General features: G+C 37.0%; 1 protein-coding gene across 7 annotated transcripts in view; it reads right to left on the minus strand.

Moving 5' to 3' along the window:
- The window catches only part of LOC127794987 (ABC transporter C family member 13), a 186,050-nt gene that overhangs the window by 70,811 nt on the left and 99,310 nt on the right, over window positions 1–15,929 (minus strand). For all 7 annotated transcript variants that reach the window (XM_052326357.1, XM_052326356.1, XM_052326358.1 and 4 more), the window contains one exon: window positions 6,816–6,934. In XM_052326357.1, coding sequence (XP_052182317.1) covers window positions 6,816–6,934 — 119 coding nt within the window. The remainder of the gene's footprint in view (window positions 1–6,815; window positions 6,935–15,929) is intronic.

Below are 15,929 nucleotides of genomic sequence, written 5' to 3' on the forward strand. Positions count from 1 at the left end.
TGAGCTCTAATGTGTTTTGGCACGTTTCTTGAAAACATTATGGCTCTGTTCAGTTTTATAAAACATTTTCTAGTTTTCAAATTGAATTTTACAACTACACATCTTAACTGCTAAGATATGATTTGTATATAATATCTCTACAATATAGTAACCATTTATCTTGAGATATATAGAATATATGTAGGATATATTATTTCATTTGTTAGTAGTCTAAGTTCATGTATATAAAGGTTGTACATACCATTCAATGATGAAGGGAAAATATATATTGTTCTATCACATGGTATCAAAGGCATAACCCTAAACCTAACCTAACCTAACCTAACTTAACCTAACCCTAGTTAAGTCAAGTTAGAAGTAGCACCAGCCATCGTCCATCACAATTGTCATCCATTGTCGACCCTGTCTCAATCATTGGCCCTTGCAACCGCCGCTAGCACTATCCGTCACTAGCCATCCTCGTGCCCCTCATCAAGATCACATGATCAATCTCATTAGTGGCTAATCATCCTCACGAATTGCCAGTCGCCCTTGCCGATTGCCATCACCCAATCAGATTGCTGGTTGTCAGTCATCCTCGCCAGATCTAAGTCACTGTTGCTATCACCAGCCACTCTTCATCACATGACCAGTTTAAATGTACTTGTCAGCCTACCAACTTGGATCCGGCAAGCCAAATCCACTAACCCAGATTCAACCTGGATTTGATTCAAAATCTTATTGTATTGAGCAATATCCTCATCATCAACTATCTTCCATGCATATCAAATCTGATCTTTGTCCATGACAACTAAGGCCAACAATACCCCATTGACCAAGATCCCAGTCATCGTCACTATCCAGCATTTTTCCAGCACACCTATTATTACCACGGGAAAACTAAATGGCTTGAATTACTCCATTTGGTCTTTTGTTGTAGATATTTGGTTTCTTCGTCAAGTCAAGGATCACTTAACCAAGATAGTTGCCAATATTCCTATGAACCATCAACCGACATGGAAGAAAGTGAGAGCTGGTTATTATGTTGGTTGTGGCAAACAAATGAACCCGCCTTAATACCTATTTTTTGCCTTCTTCAGGCATGCAGTGCCCTTTGGAATCGTGCCCGTGAGTTATATATGAGTGAGAGTGACATAATTTGTACGATGTTATTGGTATAGAACGAGTCAAACATGATGATATATTTGGGTGAGTTTCAGGCCACGATTACTAAATTCAATAAGCTCATGCCATTTGATGCATATATCAAAAAGTAAAAGGGTAGCGGGATTAGATGTTTACTGTTCTTTGCCTTCAAGGCATTCGTCTAGAGTTTGAGCCTGTCAAAACGCAAATTCTAGGCAATACCTCTCTTTCGCCCTCAACGAAGGTCTTTGCTAGATGACTTTGCACTTCATCCTCTATGGTTGATCATAGCGATTTAGTCCTAAGAGAACAATCTGCCCTTGCCACAACTTAGATTGGATTCTATTCTAATCGTGGAGGTAAAGGAGGGGGTTATCATGGTGGTTGTTGTGGAGGTGGACGTGGTCAATCTCGATCCCAATGTACCTACTGTAATCGTATTGGCCACATCAGGGAGACTTGTTATGACCTTCATGGTCACCCACCTCACACAACCAATACAGCTTAAGTTGTCAATGACAGTTTAAAGATCTAATATTCTACAATGTCGATTGTGATAATGCTAGCGACTCCCCTTCTATGACTATCTCAAAAGGAGAGTATCCTCAGTTCTTTCAGTTCCACGCTCTACAACAGGTTACTTCATCTATTGCATCATTTGCCCACATTAGTAATCCCACAATTTGTTTTACCTAGTCCTCCTCTCTTGGCCCATGGATTTTTTATTCAAGTACTACCCACCACATATCTAGAAACAATTCTTTGTTCTCTCATATCCATAGCACAGGGGTCTTTTCCTACTATTACACAAGTTGATGGTTCCTAAGCCTTAGTCAAGGATATTGAAGTGCCAAACCCCTTCCTACATTGCCCTTGTCATCTGTTTTATATTTACCATAATGTCCCTTCAATTTACTTTGTGTTAGTTAACTTACTCGCGAACTAGATTGCTTCATAGCCTTTTTTTTTTTTAATCAGTAAATAAATATATGCATTGATCAAAATGGACTATACAAATACACTAGGCATACCCAGGAGAAACAAATGAAAGGACCAAGGCTAATGACCCATAGTGAGGGACTCAAAATGGGATAAAACATAAGGATACAAAGAAAAAATAGTCCTGTATACTTGTGTTTTAACCCTACAAACGATGTTGTCCACAGATGGTCTTTGGCCTTCAAAAATGTGTTGATTGCAGGCTGTCCATAAATAGTAGACTGTGTTGGCAAGAGCTATTCTCTTGGCCTTAGGTTGCCAAGATGATCCTCGACCCTCTTTTTTGATCCATTTTAAAGTGCTGGCAATGGATGACATAGATCGACGGATGCCAATCCAAGCGTTAATCTGCCCCCAAATCCCCGAACTCACTGAACATTGGAAAAATAGATGCTAGTGGGATTCATCGCATGAACCACAAAGCCCACAACCTCTCTCAATGTCTAGAAAATGCAGGTTGTCCTTTATAAGCAATCTGGAATTAGTATTGAGCCACTGCTAAATTCCAGACATCCCTAGCCAAAATTTTATTGGAACCCTTTGGACAAAAGTGATTATAAACAGTTGACATTTTAATATTGCCTCTTTGATTCAAGCTGTCAAGTAACTGAATACTTGTTGACATCGACCACTTTGAGCAGCACAAGGAATCTCTGATCGCAAATATTTTTTTCAATAGAGGAGAATCATCCTTTTTGCATGATCTCTCCCAAATCGTAGAATGCCCAAGGTAAACACAGTTTACCCATCTGACCTAGAGAGTGTCTTTTTCGCTATGGAAGTTCCATAAAACCTTGGCCAGTAGACCCAAGTTCCAGCATCTCAAATCTTTAAAGCCCAAGCCTCCTCCTTTCTTTGGAAGGCAGATATCCTTCCAAGAAGCAAGGGAGTGAGGGGAATTCCAAAGAAACTGCCTACATAACCTAGTAATCTTGTCTATGACAATAGTTAGAATAGGCAAGACAGTGAGCCAAAAGCATTCCACCCCTTGGAGAATACTCTTGATCAGCTTTGATCGACCTGCATAGGATAGAGGTACACACTTCCAAGCTTTAATATGACCATCAATTATATCCATAAGAGGCCCGTAGTAATTAACTTTGAGCTTGGTAGCCGTAATCAGAATGCCGAGATACCAAAATGGCATTTGACCCTTCGAGAACTTGGATAAATTCTATATGACCTTTATGTCATGATCATCAATACCAGCATAATACATATTAGACTTCAAATCATTCACATAAAGCCCAGATTTGGCTCCAAAATTAGAGAGGCAGTCTAAACAAATTTTAATTGATGGAATGTCCCCTTTAGTTAGCAACATGAGATCATCTGCAAAAGCAAACTGAGTAATACAAAGGCTGCCACAACAAGGACGAAAATTAAAATCAGAGTTGTCAGTCACAATCTTCAGCGATCTAGAGAAGTATTCTAGACACAAAACAAATAGGAACGAGGACAAGGGATCCCCTTTCCTTAAACCTATCCTCCCTTTAAAGACCCCACATAAGCTACCAATGATTAAAAGAGAAAAGGAAGTAGTACTGACGCACTCCATCACCCAATTGGTATAAGTAATGGGGAAGCCGAGACCAGTAAGAACATCCTTAATAAACTGCCAGCTAACAAAATCAAAACTTTCCTAACATCCACCTTAGTGATCCAACGAGGAGAAACTCTCTTACGATTGTACTTCCTCAGTAATTCTTGAGCTAAATGAATATTGTCAACCATGCTTCTTCCTTGGATGAATACTGATTGAGCTTGATCAACCAGAGTCCAGGATGGGAACCAAACAAGCAGCCAAGATTTTGGAGATAACTTTATATGTAACATTGCAACATGCAATTGGTCTATAATCCTGCACCATAGACACATGAGAGGATTTAGGGAGTAGGAGCTAAAAAATTCTTCAATCGCCTCACAAAAATGATCTCCCACAATATGCCAAGCATTCTTGAAAAAGCAGGACAAGTATCCATCTGGGCCTGGGGACTTGTCCTCCCCTATGCTAAACAAGGCATCTTTAATTTCCTGTCTAGAAATAAACCTACTACGATTTTGAGCTTGATCATTAGAGACTTTCGGCCCAGCATCAAACACAGAAGCATCAATCTACTCGCAAATGCCTTTTGTACCCAACGACCCCTGATAATCCTCTTCAACTTGCTGCATGGAGGATGTGGGGGACCCATCTGCTTTGAAGACTTCTGGAATGAAGTTCCTTTTAGCATTCATTTTGACCATCGCATGAAATTTTTTTGTATATTTGTCACTATTAAGGAGGTAGGAGCATTTAGCCTTCTAGGAGAAGAAATGCTTTTTTGCCTCAGCTAGATTCCTAGCTTTCTTCCTTAGCTTAGTGACTTTGGATTGCAAGTCAGCATTCCTCGGCTGATCATGTAACTCCTTATAGGCCAAATCAAGGGTGAGAGTTGCTGTTTTGGCCCTTTCAAAGATATTCGAGAAGTGTCTCCTATTTAACTCCTTAAGGTGCCCTTTTAGACCATGCAACTTTTTGCATAAAGCGAACTGCTTAGAGCCTCTAATTCTCATCTTCCAATTTGAATGTACAATCCCCTGGAACTTAGGATGAACCACCCACATATTATGGAATCGGAAGGGCTTTCTTTTGGAAAGGACTTCATCAAACAACGATACAATTAAGGTAGAGTGGTCAGATAGACAACCAGGGGGCAAAAACTTACCATGGGCATGAAGGCTAGCAAGCTGCCACAAATTATTCACCAAAGCTCTATCTATCTTACTCCAAAACCTTATTGTTTGTCCACATGAAGAAGCAACCAATGGACTGAATATCTGACAGCCCCACAGGATCGAAGCACCAAATAGACAATTGGCACAGGGCATGAGTCTCAAGGATTATTCCACTTGTCCATCTACTCCACTTGTGATTTGCATTACTACTACTTCACCGCTACAGGTTCATTGTTGTCTAGGGCACCCATTTCTAGCCAATTTGAAGAAGATGCTAACATATTTGTCCATCTTTCATCATTAAAGTGTGAGTCATGTCAACTTGGGAAACACAATCGTAATGCCTTTCCTAGTCGAATCAATAGGCATGTTAGCTCTCCTTTTTTACTTGTTCATTATTTTGTTACCTTTATTGATGTTTTTTCAAGAACAACACAAGTATAGCTAATGAAAAATTGATCCAAGTTATTTTCCATCTTCACTACTTTTTGTGTTGAAATTTCCACCCAATTTAACGTGACCATTCATACTCTTCATAGTGATAATTCACTCGAATACCTATTTACCCCCTTTTAATCTTACATGGCATCTGAACCGAGAATTGTCGGAAGAAAAATTCTCAAATCATCTTATACATCAATGTCAATCAAATATATACAGTAGTGCTTCCTATAGTTAGTTTACTAAATTATAGGACTGATTGAGATATACAGTAGTACATACTATAGTTAGTTTACTAAATTATAGGACTGATTGAGAGACAATTATAAAAGAAAAGAAAACGATCGTAAACGTGGCAACTTCCTAAAAATAGGACTATCCTAACAGGATTTCTATGAAACTGGTATTATTTTGGGATTCTTTGCTGAAATCCAATAGCATCTAAAGGGATTCTTCACCAAATTTCTTGCCTTGGCACCCCCTAGCAATATGAGGTTGCTGAACGGAAGAATCGTTATTTCCTTTTTTAGTAGTCTAAGTTCATGTATATAAAGGTTGTACGTACCATTCAACGATGAAGGGAAAATATACATTCTTCCATCACACTAACATTTTATGTTTCAAAAAGTCATAACATTTATTTTCAGAAAATTTAGAAAACATAAAAAATGATGTTTTCAAATTTATAATATGAAGTTGAAAAATTAGAAATTTGAGATTTCTATTTCTAATGGAAGATTCAATCTTTCAATAGAAAATTTGAGTCGAAAAACAAAAAATGTTTTCTACAACTGAACAAGCCCTTGAATTTTGGTTTTCAAGATGCCAGTAAAAGTTTGTTTTGCTCACTTAGGATATAGAAATGTTACAATTATTTCAAATGCAAATGAAGCCAGCGTTGTCCCTTTGCCCCTAGGATAACCACTTAAGTGTTCTTATGCAATCAAGGTCTTCCCAGTCACTGGAATGAAAATTAGTTTTTACCAATCACGTACTGCAGCAAAGAAATTGGAATCTGCATCTATCAAATCAAAATAGAAAGAGAGAACCTGACATCTACATTAGTGGACTGTTGGAAATACATGTATGAACTATTCAACAATACTTCAAAGTATACCTTTATTTATTTATTTATTTTTTTACTGCTTTCTTTCCTTGTCTTCCTTGTAAATACAAGCTTCATGGAAGTATTAGCAGGATTATATATGTCTATGATACACAATTCGAGACATCAAGACAAGAAGATGAACAAGTTTGAAAGAAAAAGAAAGCCTTCTATAAATATAATCATTATTCTCTGGAGTTAACATCTCATAGTTGACTATTTTGTTAACATTCACAAAAAGGAGAAGGCCAGAAACATGCACAACATCAAAAGCAGTCGGGTTGCCTACCATTTTTGCCTATAAGACTGCAAATTGAAGTACCAGTCTACAGTAGAACAAATGACTTAAAGCAGAAACAAGCTAAACTAACTTACAAGTAATATACATATACAAACTTTGCAATGCATAATTGAAGTAAAACACAACCTCCATGTATCATGAAAACTATTGAACAGATTGACCACTCGATCAGCATCTACAGACATGAACGTCTGAATTTCCCCTTCAGAAAACTTTGATCGTTCTGCCATGCTGACATGTAAGCACTGGAAAGGATGTGTAAATGTGAAATTTGGCAGTAATAAAGGAAGTCATGATACAAAAATAAAGAAACCTATATGGCACAACAAAAGGACAGCATTATGGTGTCTAAGAGTATCCATAGAATTAAGTTGCAAGAGAACAAAGATGTTGAGTTCATGTTCAACTTGTTTTATCCAAGTTAGGAATAATGAATGTCAAACAATAGTAAGCAAACCAATGATTAAGAAAAAAAGTATTTTGACTGTTAAAAAGAATCACCACGAAAGTAGTGGCTATGTTACTTCTGAACTTTCTTTAGGATCTGTTTGGTTTTTCTGTCAGCTTTTATATATTCATTTTTAGATTTTTGTGTGCAGTTTCTGTCCAGTAAGAAAATTTATAATTGAACCCCCTGCTCAATTTTTGTGGTTAGTTGTCAAAAATCTTTAAATAATAAATTAATAATTTTTTTAAGTAAGTGAGGATTGATATGTTATTAATGAAACCAAAAAAGCAATACAACAAACATTAGAAAAAAAACCCCAGTCCCACCCTCCAACAAACCAGAAAAAAACAGAAGGCCAGAAAAGCAACTACCCCCCCAACACCAGCCCTTAGGAAAGACTGAGCGAACCCAATCAGACTTCATAACCAACCAGCCTAGAAGAGTGAGAGGAACATATCGGCCAAGAGCCAAAGCAGACATGATGACCTGGTCCATCGAAAAAGGGAAAGATGGCTCCACCACCTTAACCCAAGCCACTAACCTAGCTAGCACCAAGTTAAAGAGATCAACCGCAACAGCCCCTCGATCCTTGAAGACTAACTTGTTCCGCTCCAGCCACACCATCCATAGCGCCGCATACAAAAGATGATATTTTACTCTTAAGATTTAAAAGAGTTTTGATAATGACACAAAGTTATGAAAATCAATCTTGAAATCTAAAGAAATAAGCTTGAGTGTTTAATTTCAAAATCAATATCATTTTGATAATCTCAACTTGATTTCAAAATAAATATCATTTTGATAATCTCAACTTGCTTTCAAAAGAAACAAAGTTAAGAGAGTTCAATGATTAAAGATGTTTATGTGTGGAATCTCTCTTATATCAATCAAATGTTCTTCTTCATGATATTATCTTTTTCTAAGTGAATAGTCGACTAAAGAGTGTTCAATCTATCGACTATGTTTCATGTATCTGTCGACTATCAATGTTTTTAATTTGCTTCTGTTGACAAAAGCATTGTCTCTGTCGACTACCAATAAGTTTTTCATTTTTGTCGACTATGTCTTTGATTTGTCGACTAAGGCTTTAGCCTTGTCGACTATCTTGTGTTCCTGTCGACTAAGCATATTGCTTTGTCGACTAACATAATGCTTACTTCCAATTTGTCGACTAATGATCTCATCTGTCGACTAATCATTTTATCTGTCGATAGTTTGTTTCACAAATTATTGCAACAACTAGTTTTTGGCGCATTAAATGCTCGCCCAACCACCCACAACGGTCCAATTTTCAAAATTTATCCACCATCAACTATAAATAGGTGGTTGAAGATGCTTTGAAAGGGTCTTGGAACATTTATTATTCAATGACCGAGCATTAAAGTGTCATCGTGCTTTAATTTTTCTCTCTCGTTGTTATTATCTTTGTGAGGCTTTGTATGTAAATTGTAATATTCATTTCAAGCCTCTTATTTTCTAAAGAGAGAACTTGTAACTAAGAGTTTCCACTCTTAGATTCTCTTATCTCATTGTTTTGAGTTATTACCTAGTTGTAGCTAGAGGGCCTATGAGTGTAGGAGGGTTGTAATTTTTTTTTCTAGTCATGGACTAGAAGACCTGCTTGTTTAAGTAGGGGGTTTTATAGTGAATCATTTGCAAAATCCTCAATGAGAAGCTAATGTAGTGGAAAGCCTAGTCCACTACATTAATCAATTTTTTTTACACAGCTTCTTCTTTATCTTCCAACATTAATCAATTTAGATTATTAATGTAATATATCAATATATTAATTCTAAATATAATTTTGATGAAATAATACATTAAGAATAATGAATTACATTGTAAAAATAATATATTAATATAATAAATTATTAATTTTAATAGTTATATTATTTTAAATTTTTTATAAAATTACAGTACTTTAATATAATATAATATTATACTAAAAATATTTTATTGTAATATATGAGTGAAAATGGAAAAAGGAATCGAAACCAACACGGAAACACCTTTTAGGTATTTCTATCTTGGGTTAAATTTTCCATGTTCCACTCAATTTTTTGAAAATGGAAACACCTAGCCAAACAGTGTTGCTAGTTATTTTTCACTAAAAACAAAAGAAAAGAAAATGTCAATAACTTTATCAAATAGGACCCTACCATGCACATAGCAGAAAGCTTCCTCCTTTATAGACTTATTAAATTTCAACAAAAAAGCTAGGATTTTAAACCATCATACAATTGTGTTATTCTAGCAAAAGCTAAATATTCCTTAGTGACAGAATTTGAGAAGAAAACTTAATTTCAATTTATTCTAAGGATAAGTCTAAATATATACAATTTTGGAGAGTCAACAAACCACTTCTCTAAAAATAGGACACTAACTTAACCATCTAAACTAAAACCTTAAAATTACGGATAAGAGGATAAGTCCATTAATGGATCAGCAACTAGCCACCAAAACTAGGAGTCAATTTGACAATTTGACTGCAACCTCTTACTCGAAGATAAGATAGGAAGATAGGATAGGATTACACTTATCTCTTGACACTCTCCCTCAAGCTAGCGAATGGATATCTTCCATTCTCAGCTTGCTAGTTATTTTCTGGAAAATAGCACCAGGGAGTTCTTTTGTGAGTCAATCCGCAAGCTGATTTCCAATAAACACAAATGGAGTACAAATCAAACCACTATCAAGTTTTTCTTTTATAAAATGTGTGCCAACTGAAACATGTTTGGTGTTGTTATGTTGCACTATATTGTGTGCAATATTAATGGCTGACTTATTATCACAGTAGAGCCTAATTGAAGCCTACCACTTGACTTTTAGATCTTCTAAAATTAGTTTTAACCACAATAACTCAAATTCTGAGAGACATCGACCTAAATTCAGCCTTTGCATTGGACCATGCTACAACACTTTGCTTCTTATTCCTCCAAGACACACTATTTCCTCCTAGGAATGTGCAATATCTAGGTGTTAACCTTCTATCAATTACTAACCCAGCATAGTCAGCATCAATATAGGCCTCAAGAGTTAGCTCTTGCCCCCTTTTGAACAAGATTCCCCTGCTTGGTGTACCCCTTATGTACTGTAAAATTATGTGAACTGCTTTAAGATGTACTTCTTTAGGACTATGGATAAATTGGCTAACACCACCAACATATGCCATATCTGGCCTAGTATATGATAAATAAATAAGTCTCCTGATTAAACTTTGGTAGAGGCTCTTATCTGTTGCCTGATCTTCTGGGTTATCACCAAGCCAATGATTAGGTTCAATGGGAGTTTCAACAGGTCTGCACCCTAGCTTACCTATATGATGTATTTTTGTATAGATATGAAAATCCCTTGCTAAGAATGTACCACTTCAATACCCAAAAAATACTTCAGCTTACCTAACTCCTTAATCTCAAACTCCTTTATTAAACATTTCTTTAGATTTTCCATCCCTTTCAAGTCATCTCCTGTCATTATGATGTCATCCACATAGACTAACAAAATAATTACTTTCCTTGAAATAGAGTGTCTTATAAACAGAGTATGATTATCTTGACTTTGTATCTCAAACTAAGCATAACTTTGGTAAATCTTCCAAATCATGCTCTTGGAGACTGCTTCAAGCCATACAACACCTTCTTCAATTTGCACACAACACCCTATCCTGTATTTGGACATAACCCAGGTGGAATCTCCATATAGATCTCTTCCTCTAGGTCACCATGTAAAAATGTATTTTTTACATCAAATTGCTACAATTTCCAATCAAGATTAGCCACTAATGATAACAATACTCTTATAGTGTTCATTTTTGCAACTGGAGCAAATGTTTCAAGATAATCTACACCATAGGTTTTAGTATAACCCTTAGCAACTAGCCTTGCTTTATACCTTTCCAATGACCCATCCGATTTATACTTAACTATTAATACCCATCTACATCCCATTGGTTTTTTTCCTTTAGGCAAGCTCACCAAGTCCCATGTTTTGTTTTTTTCAAGTGCTTCCATCCCCACCTTCATAGCATTTTTCCAATTCTCATCACCTAATGCCTCATCTATAGTTTTTGGTATTGGAATGGTATTTGTGTTGGTAAGTAGGGTTTTATGACTATGAGACATATTTTTGTAAGACATAAAACGAATAGCAATGGGAACATCACTATCACTTGAATTAGATGGTTCAGAAACATGTTTCATCATGATTCTCATTCGAAGAGATAGAAGGAGAAGAAGAAGGGGTAGTTACTTCAATAGGACCAAGGTCAGAACTAGGAGTAGAGTCTGATAATTGGACAGGTGCAGGCTGAGTAGCTAGTACCTTTCTTCTTGAGTACACCTGCAGCGGACAGGTAGGCTCTTGAGCAAGTTTTCCCTACATCAATTCTTGTGTTTGGGGCTGATCATTTGAACTACTAGACTTGGGTTGAGAGAGTGGAATAGAGGGAACTGACGAGACTCGAAACTCAAGAAGGAAGAAATCTCTATCCTTATCATTGGATAATGGAGTCTCCCCCTTAAGAGAAGGCTGAGCAAAGTACTGATCTTACTCAACAAACATAACATCAGCTAATACAAAAAATTGCTTGGTTGGTGGATGAAAGCATTTATAGCCTTTTTGAGTGGATGAATAACCAACAATGATGCATCTAAGAGCTCTAGGATCAAGCTTTCCCAAGCGCTAGGAGTGTAAATGTACAAAAGCTACACACCCAAACACTCTAGGAATAAGGCCATTAGAGATGGAAAAATGGGGAAAGAATTGTGGGAGGATTTGCAATGGACTTTGTGAATTAAGATTTCTTGAAGGTACCCTATTTAGGAGATGAGAAGCAATCAAAATAGCTTGCCCCTAGAACTGTTTTGGAACATTGTTCTAAAATAGGACTCTTGTGATGGTAAGAAGATGACCATTTTTCCTTTCAGCCACCCCATTTTTTTGAGGGGTGTTGACAGAAGAGGATTCACCAATTATACCTCTTGCTTGAAAATAAGGAGAAAGGAATTGATTGAAATAATCCTTAACATTGTCATAACGAAATCTTTTAATGTCAACACTGAATTGGGTTCTAACCAAATTATAGAAAACTGGAAATATGGAGCTCACTTCGGATTTATTTTTCAAGAGGTGAATCAAAGTGACACGGACCATCAATAAAAGGCATAAACCATTGAGCCCTAGTGATATTAGAAATAGGAGAAGGACCCCATATGTCACTATAATAAGAGCAAACGGAGAAGAATTCCTTTCATGTTAACTGGGAAAGATGCTCTTTTATGCTTTGAAAATTCACATATATCACTATGAAAATCCTCTCCAACTAATCCTTTGAACAATAAAGAAAACATTAGTCTAAGAACACTAAAAGAAGGATAACCAAAATGAAAATGTTGTAACCAGATACTTTCTGTATGTGACTTGGAAGACTTCGACAGCAAAGATAACGGTGAAAACTTAGTTGTCCTAACTTGCCCACTAGATTCCTCAAGATAGTGAAGACCATATCTCTCTCTAGTACGTCCAATTATCTTCCTCGTGTCCAATTCCAAAATCTTACAATAAGAAGGATGAAAAATCAAATTATAGTTAAGAGCCTGTGGTGAGTTTTGGATTAAGACAAGGTTAGTAAACAACTTTGGTACATGTAGGACATTTCTTAGTACAAGAAAATCATTTATGTAAACATCTCCTTGGCTGATTACTGTTGTTGCCATGCCATCAGCAATGATTTATCTTTTTATTACTAGGACATGGTGTATATGATATAAAGTTTTGGGAGGAACGGATCATGTGGTCTAAGGCCCCTAAATCAATGATCTTGTCGTGAATCAAAGCAGAAAAATCAAGAAGATTTATCATAAATCAAGGCAAGATACATCAAGAAGATTGATAATAATATTCCATAAAGTTAAGGCTGTAAATTAGGTCATATTTCTGTAAATAGAAGAATACTCAATTAGGAAAGATCTCTCAATTAGGAGAAATTCACTTCCATATTTAGGAAGCAAATCTATATATATGGCTATCAAGTAAATGAATGAAGTGTGCAGTTTTTCCACATGGTATAAGAGCTTTAGGAAACCTTCCGTAAAGCAACCTTTCTTCCAATCTTCATTGCCGATCGATTTCCGACAGCCTTCATTGCTACAACCGCACCTACTGATCCGTAGCTCTTTCTTATTCTTTCCTTAGCCTTGTTTCTCCATTCAATCAAGATGTCTACTCATATTGGCGAGATTAGCTCTTGTGATACAAGAGAAACAATAGCACTTCCAAGGATCCTACCTTCTGGAGAATTGTAGCAAATTCATGTAGCCTAAGTCACAACTGATTTGAACCATTTTGAAATGGAAAGGAAGGATAAGTCACATCAAGGGGACCGGACCAACAAAGGAAGATCTAGCCTATGCAGCATGGGATAAAGAGGATTCCATTACCATTGCATGGCTGTGGAGTTCCATGGTACCCGAAATAAGTGACACTTATATGTTTCTACCCACAGCCAAGGAAGTTTGGGAGTCTATTCAACAAACCTATTCGAAAGTTAACGATGCAGCCCGAATTTATGAATTGAAGACCAAAATCACTACTGCAAAACAAGGGAACAAGTTTGTCACAGAATATGCCAATCTCCTAAAAGGACTTTGGTAAGAAATAGATCACTACTAGGTTATTGAGATGAAACACAGTGATGATGCAACCACACTGAAAACCTTCATAGAGAAGACAAAACTTATGATTTTCTAGTAGGACTTAATGGGCAGTATGATCAGGTAAGAATTCAAATCCTTGGTAAATCTAATTTACTTTCACTTAATGAAGTTATTTCAATTATACTAGCTAAAGAAAGAAAAAGGGGTGTAATGTTACACCCTAAACTAATAGAGGCTTCAGCATTGGTGGCGAATGGAGAAGGTCATGGATTCAAGAAAGACCAACTAAACGGAGGCAATGGTAAGACAGTTCCTATACACACATGGAGTGACAGTTGTGACAATCTATGGTGTACTTTCTGCAAGAAACCCAAGCATACTAGGGAGATGTGTTGGAAGTTAAATGGAAAGCCACCAAGTAAAGAATGGGGAAATAAGGGTGGACAACTACATCGGAGTCAAGGGCAAGCCAATATGGCCACTTCACATGGGGAAGAACAGATCCATGAACCAAAAGAATAGAAAGAATTCAACCAGGAGGAGATTGAAAGGTTGAGGCAATTGAAAGGTTGAGGCAATTCCTAAGTACCCTGGACAAACCATCTATCTCAGGTAACTACTCCTTGATACATTCAGGTAAACCTCCTATTTCTTATGCTTTAAATGCCTTTAATACTTATTCTCTAGATTCCTGGATTATATATTATGGTACTATTGACCATATGACACCTTTCTCTCAGTTCTTTCTGTTAGAATTATTAGTATATATTATAATTATTATGTGTGTGTTTTATTTGTAATTAGATTAAGTTCATAGGTTTAAGGCCCATTATGCTTATTATAAATAACAAGCCAAGAGAGGCTATTCTCTTAGGTGTTTTCTCATAATTATTTTCTCACATAGTATCAGAGCCACCGGTGAGAAAAAAACCCTAGTCATCACTGTGTATTTTTTTGCAGCGACTGAAACCCTAGCCGTCAAACCTTAACCATCACTACCCAATATTAGAACCCCACTGTGTGGCCACCATTGGATAACACCGCCACCACCATCTGGTTCGTTGCCACTAGATTGGCTGATCGCCCAAAACTCACTGTCGTCGAACCACCCACGCGCCGCTGCTGCTTGCTGCCTCCGTCTCCAAGCTTCCGACACGTGACAGCACATACGCCGACCAATCTTTTTCGGCTTCTCCAGATCTGATAGCCGGCGACCCCTCAAGCCACTTCCGGTGTCGAAACCCTCGCCATGTCTGATTTCAGTGACGCCATTTTCGCCGGTGCTATTCTCGCTCGGGCACCTGTTGCCCCTGCTGCCTCTCAATCCTTTACTGTCTTCAATCTTGGGACAACCAATATTACCACTATCAAGTTGATAGGGTCGGCCAATTATCTCTCATGGACAACCAATATTATGTGTAGGCTATTATATTGTTGATTAGTTATGCTGTATTAGTTATTTTCAGCTTGCTATATAAACACTAGTTGTGTTGTCATTTGTAAGCTTTGATTCATTTGATAATTGAAAGTTCTCTCTCTTGCATTTCCTTTCCTTTTCGTGCCCTAGAATTTATTACATGGTATCAAAGCCTCTGTCACTCTACTTTGATGGCGTCCAATCCAACAATTAGTTCCTCCTCTTCTTCATCACCTCGATCTTCCTCTTCTCTGTCATTTGCATCGCAGCATGATTTTGTAGCGACAACCAAAGCCTTCAGCTTCATTCCGTTTAAACTCGACTCCAGCAATTACCTCTTCCCTCCAAGAATGTGTGAACCAACGGAGACTATTCTAAATAGTTTTTACCATTCAGCCTATAGGCTGCTTGAATATTTTGCAGTTCCCCGGATAGAGTTGTGATCTTATTATCTCCACCAAAAGGTGTCAGTGTTGGTGCCTCAGAAGCACCACTAGATTCAGTTGAAGTGATTGTGGTCTCTTGGTATAGATTGCTTGATCTCCCAAGTGATTATGGGTAGAATATTGTCCTTGCAATAGTACAAATTTGCAGGACTCAAAACACGAAGAAGAAGAATGCTCGGTTCCCAGAAAAGAGCCTACTGCTCTAATACTGTGATAGAATTTGAGCAGAAAACTTAATTTCATTTTATTCCAAGGATAAGTTTAGATATAGACAGT

Source organism: Diospyros lotus, chromosome 2 (genome assembly GCF_014633365.1).
Source record: "Diospyros lotus cultivar Yz01 chromosome 2, ASM1463336v1, whole genome shotgun sequence".
Taxonomy (NCBI): domain Eukaryota; kingdom Viridiplantae; phylum Streptophyta; class Magnoliopsida; order Ericales; family Ebenaceae; genus Diospyros; species Diospyros lotus.